Here is a 14,778-nt window from a genome sequence, read left to right on the forward strand (position 1 = left end):
CACTGTTAATGACAAATCTTAAAAATTCAATATATTTATTTTTAATATATTATTAAATATATTCAAGATATTTTACTCACCTTCTAAAATATAGGCTTCATCTACATAATGCAGGCTTCATCTACGTAAGAAAAAGCCTCAGGTCAGCTTAAAAATGACACACATCAGATTGTTCATTGTGATTACCTCTGAGGAGGGGGCTGAATTTTGAGGAAAGGGGAGATTGTAATTTATGTGTATTGTTCGAAGTTTTTAGAAGAACATATGTACTATTACCTTTGTTATTAAAATATTTAAATGCATCTCACCACAAAGGGAGTAGCTGTGCATTAATCAGAGAGACTGATGGCTGATCCAACAGCAAACCTGCCAAGGCTTAAAACAACAGAAGTTTGTTTGTCATACGCATAGCCTGATGTGGGTTGGCGGGAGCCTCCTCTGTCATATGACGCAGGGCTCCAGGTGGCTCCCATCAAATGGCTCCACTTCTCAACAAGGGTCTCCGGGTTTGCTGCTGAATGAAACAGAAAGCCTGGAGGAGGCATACTGGCTCTCAAATATCTTGGCCTGGAGGCAACAAACACTGTGTCTGTTCTTATTTCAGTGTCAAGGGTAGTCGCATGACCCTTCCTAAGTAGGGTAGGCATGTAGTCTCCCCGTCAGCCCAGGAAGAAGACCAAGACACAATGCCCGTGAGCACTTGCAGCCCCTCTCATAAATTGTCACACGGTAGGTGCTTGATAAAGAGCAACTGTTAGAATTTGTTATGAAAATAACCCTCTTCCTGGAGGCCAGTTTGCCTTGCAATTCTTCCATTTTTTTCCAATCCTGCTATGTGGCAGGTGCTTTCAAAAGACTGGATCACATTTAATTTTCAAAAGGATCCTGTAAAATCTGAGAAAAGAGGGCTCACCTTTTGCACTCAACGGCACCTTTCTGAACTCACCTCCTAAATGAATTCTAGAATCTCTATAGGATGAGAATTGTCTCCTTCTATGGAAGCATGGTTAACACTTGTGAGACTGGGCAATCCTTAGCATGACTGAACGTGCAGAACACTTTGACAGATGCCAGGAGGCCCAAAGACAAACCAGCATTTTCCTCTGGGGCAAGTACCGAGATAAGAGGCAGAAGAAGGGCAAATTATTTTAGTCTTTGCTGTTCCAAGATAGGATGTCTGTCAAGAAACCATTTTTTTCCCCTTAGAAAAACTGGGTTCTGAGGAATTCAGCCTCAGTAGATGTTTGCTGCACAGTGATTTCCACGGTTAACAAATTACAAGGGAGGCTTTGAGTACTGACCGTCTATGTAAGCTCAGTCATTGGTGTGTGTGTTCAGTGGCCAGTCTCAAACACCACACTCCTGCAAAATCCTACTGACAATATCTGTGTTTACAGAACCCTCTATCTAACTTCAGTTACACTCCAAGAACCAGGATCTTCTGTAAGCAAGACTCTAACCACCAGCTCATTTGGAATACACTTCGAGACTGTTGTAGGGATGGGAGGGGTGGTAATCCAGTATCTAAACTTCACGGTCTATGGCTCCACTGAGGGATGGAACCTCCGAGGTCCACTTGCAGGGAGGTGGAAGGCTCTAAGGGGAGGGCAGGTGATTCAGGACTGTCTGTATCACCGGCAGCTGGGCGCAGCCTCCAGCAGACACAGTGGAGAGCTGGTCAGCAAATGAGGTTCCTTTTCGGACAGGAGGGCACACTGGAGAACACTTAGGGCACAAGGGCTGCACTGCAGGCAAGTGCTGGGACAAGATGGAGCCTCGCTCAACGAAGCGCACAGACAGCTCCCAAATCGTGCTTTCTTCTCACCTTCGCCTTCCTTCCCCAGGACTACTTCTCGCACCGTGGCTAGCGCATCTGGGTTTTTAATGACCTGTGACACACCTTGGACTAGTGAGCAGAATAGAAAATGAAGAGACAGAATGTCGCCTCAGGCTGGAGGAATGGAAAGGTGTGGGCCCCAGTCAAATATAACCAGGGATCGAGTCCTAGCTCTGCTATTTATCAGCCATGTGAACTTGAAAAATTACAAGTTCTTCAGCTGCGAAGTATGTCTGATAAGCCCCATCCTGTGGGACTACTGGAATAAATGTAACGGGTACGAGGCACTTGGCAGAGTAACTGGAAAATAGTAGGCCTTCAATAAATGGTAGTTATCAGAGGGTTTTTTGTTTTGTTTTGTTTTAACCTGCAGACGATACCATCCTCCCCTCTGGGGAGATTTATTTTAATTTTTTGAGATTTATTTTTTAATTCAGGAGAGATCACAGAATATGCAGCTTTCTAGGACAAATAATACCAAATTAACCCATAATGCTGCTTAGCAAGTAAAACAAAAGAAGGTTTTCCCAGTTCAGGATAAGTTACTTAACTTGGGGGTAGAAGAGTCTCCCCCAGCCAGAGGCAACTCCGATGTCCCAGAATGTGTCAAGGACCAAGACCTTCGCTCCCAGGTGCCTTTCCAGCCAAAGCACCCCTGTTTTCACTCATTTCACCACCACCAAAAATCTGATCCTCCCTTAGAATTTGCCAAATCAGTCCCGATAATCTAATTAAAATGCCCTATAAATGCACTGGGACCTGGTTCTCCAACCAATTCAGAGCAAAGAGAAACCTCTCAACATCCCACCTCAAAGGAGTAGCACCTTTATTAGATATTCCCTGAAGATGCTCTGCCTAAAACAATGAGATTGTGCTCTTTGTCCAACTGGCCGTGAACAAGAACACAGGATACCTTCCATTTCTGCCTGTGGAGGAGGTTGCCCTCGGGTTTGCCGAGGGTACCAAAGAAACATAGAAGCAGGCGTGCATTTCATGCCCTCCAACACTGGGAAACCATCGGTCTGTCTGGCCTCAGCTCACCAGTCCCACAGTCCCATGTGGCCCACCATGGAGCTTAAATGAACAGTCTATCCTGCCGAGGGGCTCAGAGTGGCCTAAAAATCCCAAGCTGCCTTTCTTCAGGGAATTGACACCTCCTTGCTCAGCCAGACACCCTCCCCGTCCCCCTTCTCCCAACCGTCTCCCTGCCTCCTTACCTCTTTACTCCTTCTTACTGGTCCTTTAGGTCTCAGAGGGTCCTTCTCCATCTTCTCTATATGATTACTGTCCCTGGACTGCACAGTCTAAGGCCAGGAGTGTTTTATATCCTAGCTTCCCCATTTCTAACACTAACTTTTACAGAGCAGACACTCAATTAGTATCTGGAAAACAAATGACCCAGCAAGCATGAATTCTACTATTTAAGCATTTTATTTCTCCTCCATTCTTTAATAAGCCAAACAAATCCATGTATGCATCTTCTATCCTCACAGAACAACAGACTAAAAAGTATAAGGGAAACCAAGAACAGAACTTCTTTTACTTCTCCCCCCTCCTTTTTTTGATCCCAGCAATTTTACTGCGAAATTCTTTCGCATTTCCTAGGGAATGCCTGTTACAACGCCATGTTTCATTGTTCTGTTTTGGTAAATATGAAAGGTTTCCCAATTTGTTTTACTAAATAATAAAACACCTAATCTTAAATCTATTAAACAGCCACAAACAACAAAAATCATTAATAAATTTAGATTCGAAAATTATATAAACTTTCTGTTAAAGAAATAACATTTGAAACATAAAAGAAAAAGAAAGCAAAAGGAAGAGAGAGAAAAAAAAAGAGAAAGAAACAAGAAAAGGAACAAAACCTTTAAGTTTATGAGATATAGCAGGACCACAAAGACGATATTCACTGTGTTCCTTCCAGACCCACTCTGGCCATCTATTCCTTAGAATGTTGACTGCTTTTTCCTTCCACAAAGAAAACAATCTGCTTCAAGCTTCAACATTTGATATAAAACCTACAAAAAACAAAGAGTGAAACTCCACGTTACTGACATACAGGAGGAACGCAAAGATGACACACACTTCTCCAGCCCCGCCCTGGCCCTCCGCTCTTAGAACGGTGACGCACCTGTTCAACCAGCCGCCCACGTCACTTAGGGTGGGAGAAGCTGCTGGTCAAGGCCCTGGAGCGTGCCCTGGCCATGGCAGCGGTCTGAGCCCTGGCTGCGGCTCGGGCTCGGGCTCGCTCTTCCTCATCTTTCAAAGCCTCTTCGTACCACGGCGGGAAGGCACTGGGGACGGTATCATGAATCTTGGCTAAAAACTCCAGGACTCTCATCTTGCTGGTCTCGGCATAGGCTCGCGGGCCCCACAGGAACTCGTAGCGTGGAGGATCACTGTTGGCCACCTGGCGGTACTCCAGGTACTTTAGCTGCACCAAATCTTGGGTGACGATCTTCCTGGGCTCCCCATAGATTAAGTGCTTCCTTTCAGCATAGACGCCCATCATATTCAGGACTTCCCAGACTTGCTCCTCAGGGGCGCAGTTGCCTCTAATGAAGATCACACCCAGCACAATCATCAGGATGCCGGTCTTGGGCATGTTCTCTTCTTCATGCATCGTGCCATCGACGGTGAGGTCGAGTTTGCTGATGAGGGTGTAGCAGTGCCGGATGGGATCCACTTCCTTCAAATCAATCCCGAAGGCCAGCTCCATGTGCTCAGAGGCTCTCTTGAGGATCTCATTGAAATGATACTTGTACTTTTTGAGGACAAGCTTCAGCATGTCTGCCTTCGTAATTGGCTCTTTCTTTTGATACTTCTCCAGCAGGAAGTGCACCAACAAAACTACCTTCTTGTTTAATGGGTCTCTGCGTGAGACCTGAGTGCCATCAGACGATCTGGGGCTTCCCCCATCTTGGCTTCTGGCATCTTCATCTGAATTGATGCATGAAAGAGCTGCATCAGCACTGGTGGAAGATGCGGTTCCCTGAGGATGGCTAGGAGTCGCAGCAGCAGGTCTACCCCCAGAGGGAGGACAGGCGGCGGAGGGGGACTCTCCTGCTGCTGCTGCAGTAGCCTGAGCATCCTTCAGAGCCTGGGTCTCACCACGGGCCTGGCGGCGTTTCTCACGGGCACGGAGCTTACTCTTCTGACCTCTAGGCATGGTGACTCTGGTCGGGGATAGCAGGCAGGAGTTAGGTGCAAGCAGTTAGTCTGATAAAGAGGTCACCCTAGAATATGGAAGAGGAGATGGTGGGCATAGCCTCGATAAGGATATTCTACTTGGGCTCCAAGAAAAGGTGCCTCTGCTTATTCCCTTAAGGGTACTGTTTTAGGAACCCATAAAAGAGGGGTGAACAGGACTCCATACACCTCCTCTCTTCTGTGGGGGCTTGTCACCTCAGTTCTAACTCCGCATACTAAACTGGACTCCTGATTGGTCTTTTGAAACCTCCCCCTGCTGACTTGAGGCTGCCCCTTCAGAAAAAGACCTCCCATCCCACAAATACCCAACGCGGAAGTGAGGGGCCGTTAAGCTTAACAGCCACACTGCAGCCACGAGGTCGGGGCAGTGGGGGTGGGGCATGCCAGAACAGCGCGGGGCTCTTTGAGCCACCTCAGTTCTGAAAGGAATGCATCTCTTCAGTTCTAGCAAGTTACTCACCTCGACACCTGTCCAGTCCTGGCACTCCTCCTTTTGCTGGCGTGAGACCACACACCTCTACACCTCTCACACCGAGAACTCAGGCTCCGCGGCACCTAGAGCGGAAATCAGGGTGAGCACTTCCGGCCACGCCCACCTGGACTTCCCAACGTGAAAGCTCGCGTGGGTTTCTGGAGGACTCCTCTCCCTCGTGGTAGCAGAGGAATTATGTGGAAGTCAAATAGGGGTCCTTCCTGACTCCTGTCAGGCAGGGCCTGGGACTTCTTCCTCCAGTGAAGTTAGCTCACATCAGACCATGGCTTTCATTTCCCTCAGAACCCCCAGTAGGGAGTAAAGCGGGAGCAGAGCCGAGCAGCCATGACTGAGACCTAACAAGACTGATGGGGACAGACCGGGACTGGGACCGGGAACCACCTCTCTGTTGCCCCTTCTTTTCGGGTGGGTTCTCATCTCAGTCTTTATTCAGGGTCATACCTTGACGACTTGGTGCTGGGCTATGTCTCTTCTGCTGATCCGAAGCCAAATCCATCAGGTAAGGCAGAAATCTGTAAATAATTTAAGGAGAATTGACATCCGTACAATATTCTGCTTACTGTAAATGAGCGTGGTGTAGGGCACCTGGGTGGCTCAGTTGGTTAAGCAACTGCCTTCTGCTCAGGTCATGATCCTGGAGTCCCACTATCGAGTCCCACATCGGGCTCCCTGCTCAGCAGGGAGTCTGCTTCTCCCTCTGACCCTCTTCCCTCTTGTGCTCTCGATCTCTCATTCTCTGTCTCTCAAATAAATAAATAAATAAATAAATAAAAAACCTTAAAAAAAAAAATGAGCGTGGTGTATTGCTCTATTTGAGACTTCTTTTACCTAAGTCTATTAGTAACTTTTTTAAATATTTGCTTTCATAAAGATCATGTACATATTTCTTAGTTCTTTTTTTAGGTATATTTTGGATATTGCACTGTTTTGAATGGTATATTTTCCATGATATATTCTTTTATTTATTTTGTGTGGCTAGACTTCTGATTTTGCTGTAGTGTTCTACATCAGTTTCCTGAAGTTCCTTATACAATTTGAATATTTGACAGCCAATTTCTTTGGAGTTTTTAATTAGGGGATCTTATTATCTCTTTTCATAATCCATAACTTTTATTTTGGTATTCCTATGTATGGCTATATGCTGGCTCCACAAACCAGTCCAGGTTTGAACGGTAGAAATGGTACCACACCTCCATATCCTGTTTTGACTTCAGGGGGAATGTTTTAACATTTCACACTTACGTATGTGTGCTGTTGATTTTAGAATATGGAAATTCTATTCTAATATGTTTGTTAACAGTTACTGGCACGAACTGGTGTTGAATTTTTATCAAAGGTCTTTTTCTCTACTCTCAGAACATGATAAAATGCTTTCTCTTCTCTCTCTGTTAACTAATTCACAGTTTTTTCTAATGTCATATGATCTTTGCGTTCCTTGGACACAGCCTCTTTCTTCATTCAATTCGCTGATGTACTGGATATGCTATGAATTTATTTAGAATATGTATATGAGTAAGCTTGACTCAAGTATTTTTTTCTTGGGGCACACTCATCTGGTTTCTGTATCAAGGACAGTTAGCCTGTTAAAGTGGTTGAGTAATTTCCCATCTTCTTGTACAGCTTGTAAGAGCTTACTTAAAGTGCTGATTAGCTTTTCCTTCATCATTTGGTGTAACGGACCTTTCAACCTGGCTGATCCTGGTACAGTTTGAGGGCAAAATGTGCCCTGAAAATATATCAGGATTGAGTTTCAGGTTCTATCGGTCAATGAAAGTTTTATATTTCTTTATGGACCTGTTTAGTGATTTATATTTTGCTACAAATGCTTCCATTTTACTTGGGTTTTCAAATGTAAAGACATATTTATAATAAAATCATTTTATTATAGAAAATTCCCCATCACATATAACATTACAAAGGATAAAATAACTCAATATACCTGATGCTCAGTATCATTTATCTTCAGTAGTTATAGGAAGCTTGTTCAGATTAGGGTTTATTTAAATATTTGTCTCTTTGTTGGCAAAATCACTCCTGAAATGACATTGTGTTAATTCCATTAGGAGGCACAAAACATCTGTTGTTTCCTTTGTGGTAATGTTGGCGGTCATTGAGGATCATCAGTGTCATCCATTAATCCATTAGGGGCTGCTGAATTGTAATTCTGGAGTTCTGTCATTTCTTCTGAGATTATTAGCTGAAATATATCTATAGGTAGAACCTTCTGTTATCTTCCATTCTGTTTTTTTGAGGTAAGCCTTACAGTTGCCCCATTTTACTGCCTAGAGAGCTAGATATATAGATAAAGAAAGCTAGATTTTTTTGTCTAATCAATATCAGTAAACTCTTTAGCTCAAAATTGTATTTTTTGTAATTTTAAATAACAAATCTTGCTCGAGAACTAAATCAGTTAGTAACTGGATGAATAATTCATCTGTTAATAATAATTATTAATGAGCAGCACTGGAATAATCCATGTTCAGGCCCTAGTCTTTGTCACATGACATTATTTGTGCCTACAGATAGTTATAATTTTGGAAAATAGAAAATTTTACTATAATTTATTCAAAGCTAGTTTTCTTTGAAGGAATATACTTTCTATGTTCTTTCTATATAGCTAACCAGTCAGTGTCAACTCAATTGAGTTTTATTTTTTTCTTTATAAATTCTAATGTGGACATGGCAACTAGTTTTAATGTTATTACTATCTTAGCTTGTATGTATGTACATAAAAGATAAAATTGTGGACTCCCTCCTCTGGGTTCACAAATTTATTCAATATAGGGCTGTCCTAATAGACTCAGGACTCTATTCATTAATGTAGCCAATGCAAAAATATCTGACTTGTTTGAATAAATATGCTAATATGTACTCTCCATTTATTAAAAAAGATTTTCCAACTTCTCATTTTACTTGTTAGTAAATAAAATACTTAGATTTTTGAATGACTGTTTACTTCTTGAGAAGGTCACTTTTTAGACACGTTTCTAGGTTAATAAGCCTGGTAATACAAAATGTTGCCGAGCAAAGACACTGAAACTATGGATAAGGAGTCAGGTTATAAAACCAGGTTTGTCACCATTCAGCTGTTAGAACTGTATTCCCCTGTGCCTTCATCCATCCTGCTCCTCTGTGAGTGATGTAATAACATGTTCTCAAGCAGAAGTTACCTAGAATGATTTGGCTCCTGACAACAATTTTAGCCTTTCAGTGGCTGAAGACCTTTTTCACCTTTACCTTCTGCTCCAGTCCAACTTAGACAAACTGTCCACTCTTAAACCTGCTGCTTCCAATACCATTTCATCCATTTCAGTGGCTACACTGCCAGTGAAGGACCGAATTTCTGAAGGCTTCTTCATTCCCATGCCTTATTCTCTTGGACATCAATTCCAGCCAAGATAACAATATTTAGGAGACACAGGACATATCTGTTAATGATCCAGGCTAATTCAGAGGAATGGATGCACTGTCTTTGAGGAGTACAATACCTGTGACACCATGCTCAGATTAACATAGCCAGGAGCCAATTTGGCAGATCAAGAGAACTCTATTTTGGGTTTTTTTTTTTTTGGTTTTTTTTTTTTTTTTTTGGTTTTTAAGTTTTAGTTAGTTAACATACAGTGCTATACTGGTTTCTGGAGTAGAATTCAGTGATTCATCACTTATATACAACACCCAGCACTCATCACAACAGGCGCCCTCTTTAATACCCATCACCCATCTAGCCCATCCCCCACCAGCCTCCCTCCATCAACCCTTAGTTTGTTCTCTATCATTAAGCGTCTCTTATGGTTTGTTTTGCTCTCTCCTTTTTTTCTTTTCCCCTTTCCCATATGTTCACCTGTTTTCTTTCTTAAATTCCACATATGAGTGAGATCATATGGTATTTGTTTTTCTCTGATTTATTACACTTGGCATAATACACTAGCTCCATCCACATCATTGCAAATGGCAAGATTTCATTCTTTTTGATGGCTGAGTAATATTCCACATCTACTTTATCCATTCATCAGTTGATGGACATTTGGGCTCTTTCCCCAGTTTGGCTATCGTTGATTATGCTGCTATAAACATCAGGGAGCATGTACTCCTTTGAATCTGTATTTTTGTATCCTTTGCGTAAATACCTAGTAGTGCAATTGCTGGATCATAGGGTAGTTCTATTTTTTAACTTTCTGAGGAACCTCCATACTGTTTTCCAGAGAGGCTGCACCAGTTTGCCTTCCCACCAAGAGTACAAGAGGGTTCCCATTTCTCCGCATCCTCGACAACACCTGTCGTTTCTTGTGTTGTTGATTTTAGCCATTCTGACAGGTATGAGGTGGTATCTCATCATAGTTTTGATTTGTATTTCCCTGATGATGAGTGATGTTGAGCATCTTTTCATGTGTCTTAGCCATCTGGATGTCTTCTTTGGAAAAGCGTCTTTTCATGTCTTCTGCCTATTTCTTAACTGGATTATTTGTTTTTTTGAGTGTTGAGTTTGATAAGGAGAACTATTTTTGAACACATAACTTTGCCACTTGCCAAGCAACCAAAATAACTGAGTAGAAAGTTTCTGAATAGAGGCACCTGGGTGGTTCACTTGGTCGGGCAGCTGCCTTCAGCTCAGGTCAGATCCCAGGTTTCAGGGATCAGGTCCCATGTTGGGCTCCCTGTTCAGCGGGGAGTTTGCTTCTCCCTTTACACTTTCCCCCTGCTCGTGATCTCTCCCTCTCTCAAGTAAATAAATGAATAAATTAAATTAAATAAAAAGAAAGTTTCTGAATAAACTTCAGAAATAAGAGAGTATGTTAATACTTCCTAGTAACTGGAAGACAAGGAAGTGTCAAGGGTACATGTTATTGAGTTAGGATCAGGATTAAGGTGAGGGGAGTGGGGAATAAAATACTAAGTTTTAAAGAGATGGGATCTGACCCTGCACTTGCATGACCCCAACAGTGTGTGCCTCACTTGTCTAACCCTATTTTCAGCCCATGGATGGTGTCTTTATTTAAAAGTGTGATATTTTCTCATAATGGATCTTTGGCATTAACTTTATTTTATTTAATATTGAATGAAAGCATAATTTATTTTGATTACTGAGATTGTTTGGTCTACCCCTGACCTTAAATTTTGAGCTCAAAGTCAGTGCCTCACTTGCCTCACCCTAGCCCCAGTCCTGGTGAGTCTTCAGTGTTTAATACTGATCCTGTCCTCACACACTAAGAGCAGTAATACTTAAGTATACCTGGCCTTGTTTTAAATTCTACGCCTCATTCCACTGTCTGCCTTTGTGATCTTGAGCAATAAAATTACCCTATATGAGATTATGTTAAAAAAAATTTAGAGTGGAGAATAAGGATATTCTTTTTACTGAATTGGTGGGATGATGAAATAAAAGTACATATGAGAAGACACTCTGTAAGTTTCACAAATTACTAGTTATTTAGAAATATTTCTTGGATTGAAACTTTGAGAAAGTCCTAAAAATCAGTCTGGATCCATCCTTTGAGATACCCAGTACCTTAGTGTTCCATCGTTGCATAACAAATTATGTCAAACTCAGTGGCTTAAAATAACACCCATCTACTATCTCACATTTCTGTTGGTGAGTAGTGTAGATGCAACTCATTTGTGTTCTCTGCTCGGGTCCTCACTCTCAAGGTGTCCTGTGGCTGGGCTGCATTCTTATCAGGAGGCTCTTAGGAAGGGTCTCCCTGAAAGATTCAGGTTGTTGGCAGAATCGAGTTAACCTGTCACTGTAGGCCTGGGGTCTCCATTTCTTTGCTAGCTGTCAGGCAGGGGCCATTCTTGGCTCCTAGAAATTGACTGCATTCCTTGCCATTTAGCCCTCTCCATTTTCAGAACCATCAGTGGAGAATCTCCCTTATGTAGAATCCCCAGTACCTGAATCCCTTTCTCCGGGAAGAAGGAAACTTGCCCCTTTTGAGGGCTCACCTGATTAGGTCCAGTCCACTAAAGATAATCTCCCTTCCTTAAAGTCAGCTGTGCTATATAACAAATTAATCACGGGAGTGATATCCCATCATATTCACAGGTCCCTCCTGCATTCAACAGGAGGTGATTATATGTGGCTGTGAACTACTGAGGGTAATATTAAAATTCCGACTCTCACACCTAGAAAAAATAAATGATTAAGGAATTTCTGACCATAACTGTAGCTGGAACTCCCAAGTTGCATATGCTGTACTAAATTTAGAACAAAAGGTCTTAAAGTCTCTAATGCTGTGGTTTGTTTTGGTGTTTTTTGTTTTTTTTACCTTCTTCGAAACAACTGTGCTTCAACAGTTGTTAGCATCCATCAGGCAACTGCTTAAATGGGATATGTGCCACAAGAGGCAAAATTGAGGCTTCTAATTCCCATACTGAAAGGTTGCATTCAAACAGTGAACTTTAAGGGGTCTGCTGTTTCATCATTAATGTCTTCATGTTTTATCAACTCAGCAGCTACTCTCTTTCTGCTTGTCATTTATTTAACAAATACATATACAGCTAAGCACCATGCCAAGAGTGGAGTGTGCAGTAATGAATCCTGTGTGTCTTCATGGTACTAAATGGAAATCCACAAGGTTTACAACTCACTCATTCTTCTTTCCATCAGAGTAACTTTAAGTGTAAGCAGCGATAAATTACTCTTACATCCTACTATTTTCGAAGGTGTAGCCATGGTCCTATAACAAAATGAGGAGTGACGCGTGGACCACTCAACTGGAACATACCTTTGCCTGTCTAGGCTTCAGATTCTATTCTGAGAGGTTGGTGGACTAGCCTATCGCAAGTATTTACTGTTTGTTACTGGTGCTTACTATAAATGGAAAAGAATTTTAGATTCTACAGAAAACGTGTAGGTAATATAAGTTTCAAATGAAATGCCATTAATTTACTTGGAAAGGAGTAAACTGCCAAACAAATATAATAACAACATATACATAATAATAATCATGTAAGTTCTGACCAGGTAGTTGATAAGATTTTCCTTGGCTGAAAGTGGGAAAAGTACAAGGATTTAAGGAGGGCGGGGAAAAAAAGATGCCTACAAAGACACACAAGTTTAGTCAACCTAAAGACTAGGGGCCTGTATATTTTTATCTTTAAAAGAAGGATTGTTGGGAATCTCTTTTTGAAATGAAGGGGAAAAAGTAAAGGATGCTTGCCAAACAAGGAGAAAAGTTTGGATATTTTAGACATTAGCAGTCATGTGAGTTATATATCAAGAGAGTATATTTTTACCTGCAAAGAAAACACTGATTGGAAGTTATGAAGGGATACTGGCGTATTTCAAACATTTAAAATCTGATGGGTTAAGAGGGGTTTGGGTTTGTTATTCATTTGTGTTCTTTATACGCTCACTCTTAGTGGCATGGTCAAACCAAGCATCTCAGTGCATGCCTGTGCACTCACGGGGCAGGTAAGAAGGGACAGGACAGAAAAGCCGATTCTCAACCACTACAGACAAGTCAGATGTGTCCTAAGAGAGAAGTGGTTGTGACTGGAAAATGTCATTCGCTTAGCTCCCCAGACCGCTTTTTACATCTAAGGTGTGACTGAGTTGTGGGATGGGGTGCACAGGTTTTCCCACCCCGTTCTCTACAATACCTGTCTGCCGTGGGGTCATGGGGATGGGAGGGAGAAAACGAAGGAGGCAGAACAAATACTGTAAGATGAGAATCATCAGAACTACTTAATTACTGAGGACCCCCAACATTACACCTGTGCTCTATGCCTCATCATATGCAGCCTCTGCTGTCGCTTTTAGTCACTGGATTACATAGGCAAAGAGAGGGAGGCTCGTGAGATTAAAAAGCTTTCACTTATGTATTTAGTTTCTATTTACTATAGCCAGGAACTTGACCAAAGTTATAAAAATAGCAACGGCCTAGACTGAACAAGAGACAGAGAGAGGTGTTGGAAGAGTTCTTTTTCTGCTCAGAAGAGGCAAAGACTCCTTGACCAGTGGATAAGCAACCTTCTTCGGTATCATGTATTGTAATCAGCTCTGGGCAATACTTCCTCTTTCATATTATTCAAAATTTTGATAATCAAAATGAGTGGTCTCAGCTATAAACTAGCATTAAAGTCATTATAAGGAAAAAAATTAATGTGATATTTATTGCAAGGACATTGCTCATGATAGAATCGCCCTGAGCATTCAGTTGAGAACACCCTTTGGAAATATGCTCTTAGCTTAGCACTCTTATTTAGGAGAAACTATGTTCTTTTCATCTGATGGACAGTTAGTTGTCTTTTTTACTCAAGTCAGAAGTGGAATCTCAAAGTAAGATTCCATGCATTCTCAAAGCAAGTGAAAATGGTCTGATTCTGTGCACTTTGAATACCAACCAGACTTCATATATTTCACCCCCCACTTTAATATTTTCCTGAATACAAAATATTACAATCCTCCATTCAGTAGTTATTTACTGGTAAAGAGTTTGGCCATGTGCTGTGCTGGGAACTGAGGATAAAATGGTGAACAAACTATGAGCAGACCCTGCCTTCATGGAGCTTATCATCTAGTGGGAGAGACAGGTATAAATCCAGTAGACACACACACATATTTATCACAAACTGCTCGAGGTTATGAAGGTAAAGGATAGGGAGATAAAATAGTACGATAATATTTGATTCAGTAAGTTTGAGAAGGTTGTCCTGAAGAATCAGTATTTTAACCTAGGGAAAGGACAGATGCGAGTTAGAATAACAAAGGTGAGGTAGGGTTTGAAGACTGTTCCTTAAGGGACCTGCCTGTGCAAGGGTCTGATAGAAGAATAAGTTTAGTGCACTCAACAGACTGGAAGAAGACCACTTTGGTCTGAGTGTGAAAATCTATGGGAAGAGCAGTAAGGAGTTTGAGTTTCTTTTCAGGTGCAAAATAAAACCACTGAAGGTGTTAAAGCAGGGGCATGACCTGATCAGGTATGTATTTTCTAAAGATCTCTGTGGCTGCAATGTAGAAAACAGATTAAGAGAAACAAAGAAAACAAAACAAAAATGTAGAAAAAGAATTCTGGATACTTGCACAGTATTGCACGATTATGACCCTGGAGATGGAGAAACCTGCATAGGACAAAGCTACATATGAACAGAATCTGCGTGACTCACAAGCTAGTTCGCATATGGACGGTGTAGGAGAAAACAGTGTCCCAAATGCCTGCTTATATCCGTGGTATGGGTGCGTGCACGCACACTTGCATCACTTGCTGAGATTGGGGAATCTGCAAGTGTACAGTTTACC

The 14,778-nt window shown here is 41.8% G+C and overlaps 1 protein-coding gene across 2 annotated transcripts; it reads right to left on the reverse strand.

Annotated features, from left to right (window-relative positions):
• Positions 1-3,989: 3,989 nt before the first annotated feature.
• Positions 3,990-5,006, reverse strand: LOC114223629 (melanoma-associated antigen B18-like). Of its 2 annotated transcripts, XM_088028504.1 has the most exons (2): positions 4,897-5,006; positions 3,990-4,740 (listed from the first exon to the last, which is right to left on the reverse strand). In XM_088028504.1, exons 1-2 carry the CDS (start codon positions 5,004-5,006, stop codon positions 3,990-3,992), a joined length of 861 nt encoding a protein of 286 aa, XP_087884630.1. The 2 variants fall into 2 exon arrangements, with proteins under 2 accessions (XP_087884630.1, XP_027978425.1); XM_028122624.1 differs by having other exon boundaries at positions 3,990-5,006.
• Between the last annotated feature and the right edge of the window lie 9,772 nt (positions 5,007-14,778).

Source organism: Eumetopias jubatus, unplaced genomic scaffold (genome assembly GCF_037043125.1).
Source record: "Eumetopias jubatus isolate StellerSeaLion01/CBP00866 unplaced genomic scaffold, mEumJub1_p1.0 scaffold_11, whole genome shotgun sequence".
In the NCBI taxonomy this organism is placed as follows: domain Eukaryota; kingdom Metazoa; phylum Chordata; class Mammalia; order Carnivora; family Otariidae; genus Eumetopias; species Eumetopias jubatus.

What these genes read in the sequence shown, in the direction of transcription:
- LOC114223629 (XM_028122624.1), bottom strand. Translation starts at nt 5,006, where the DNA reads ATGCCTAGAGGTCAGAAGAGTAAGCTCCGTGCCCGTGAGAAACGCCGC.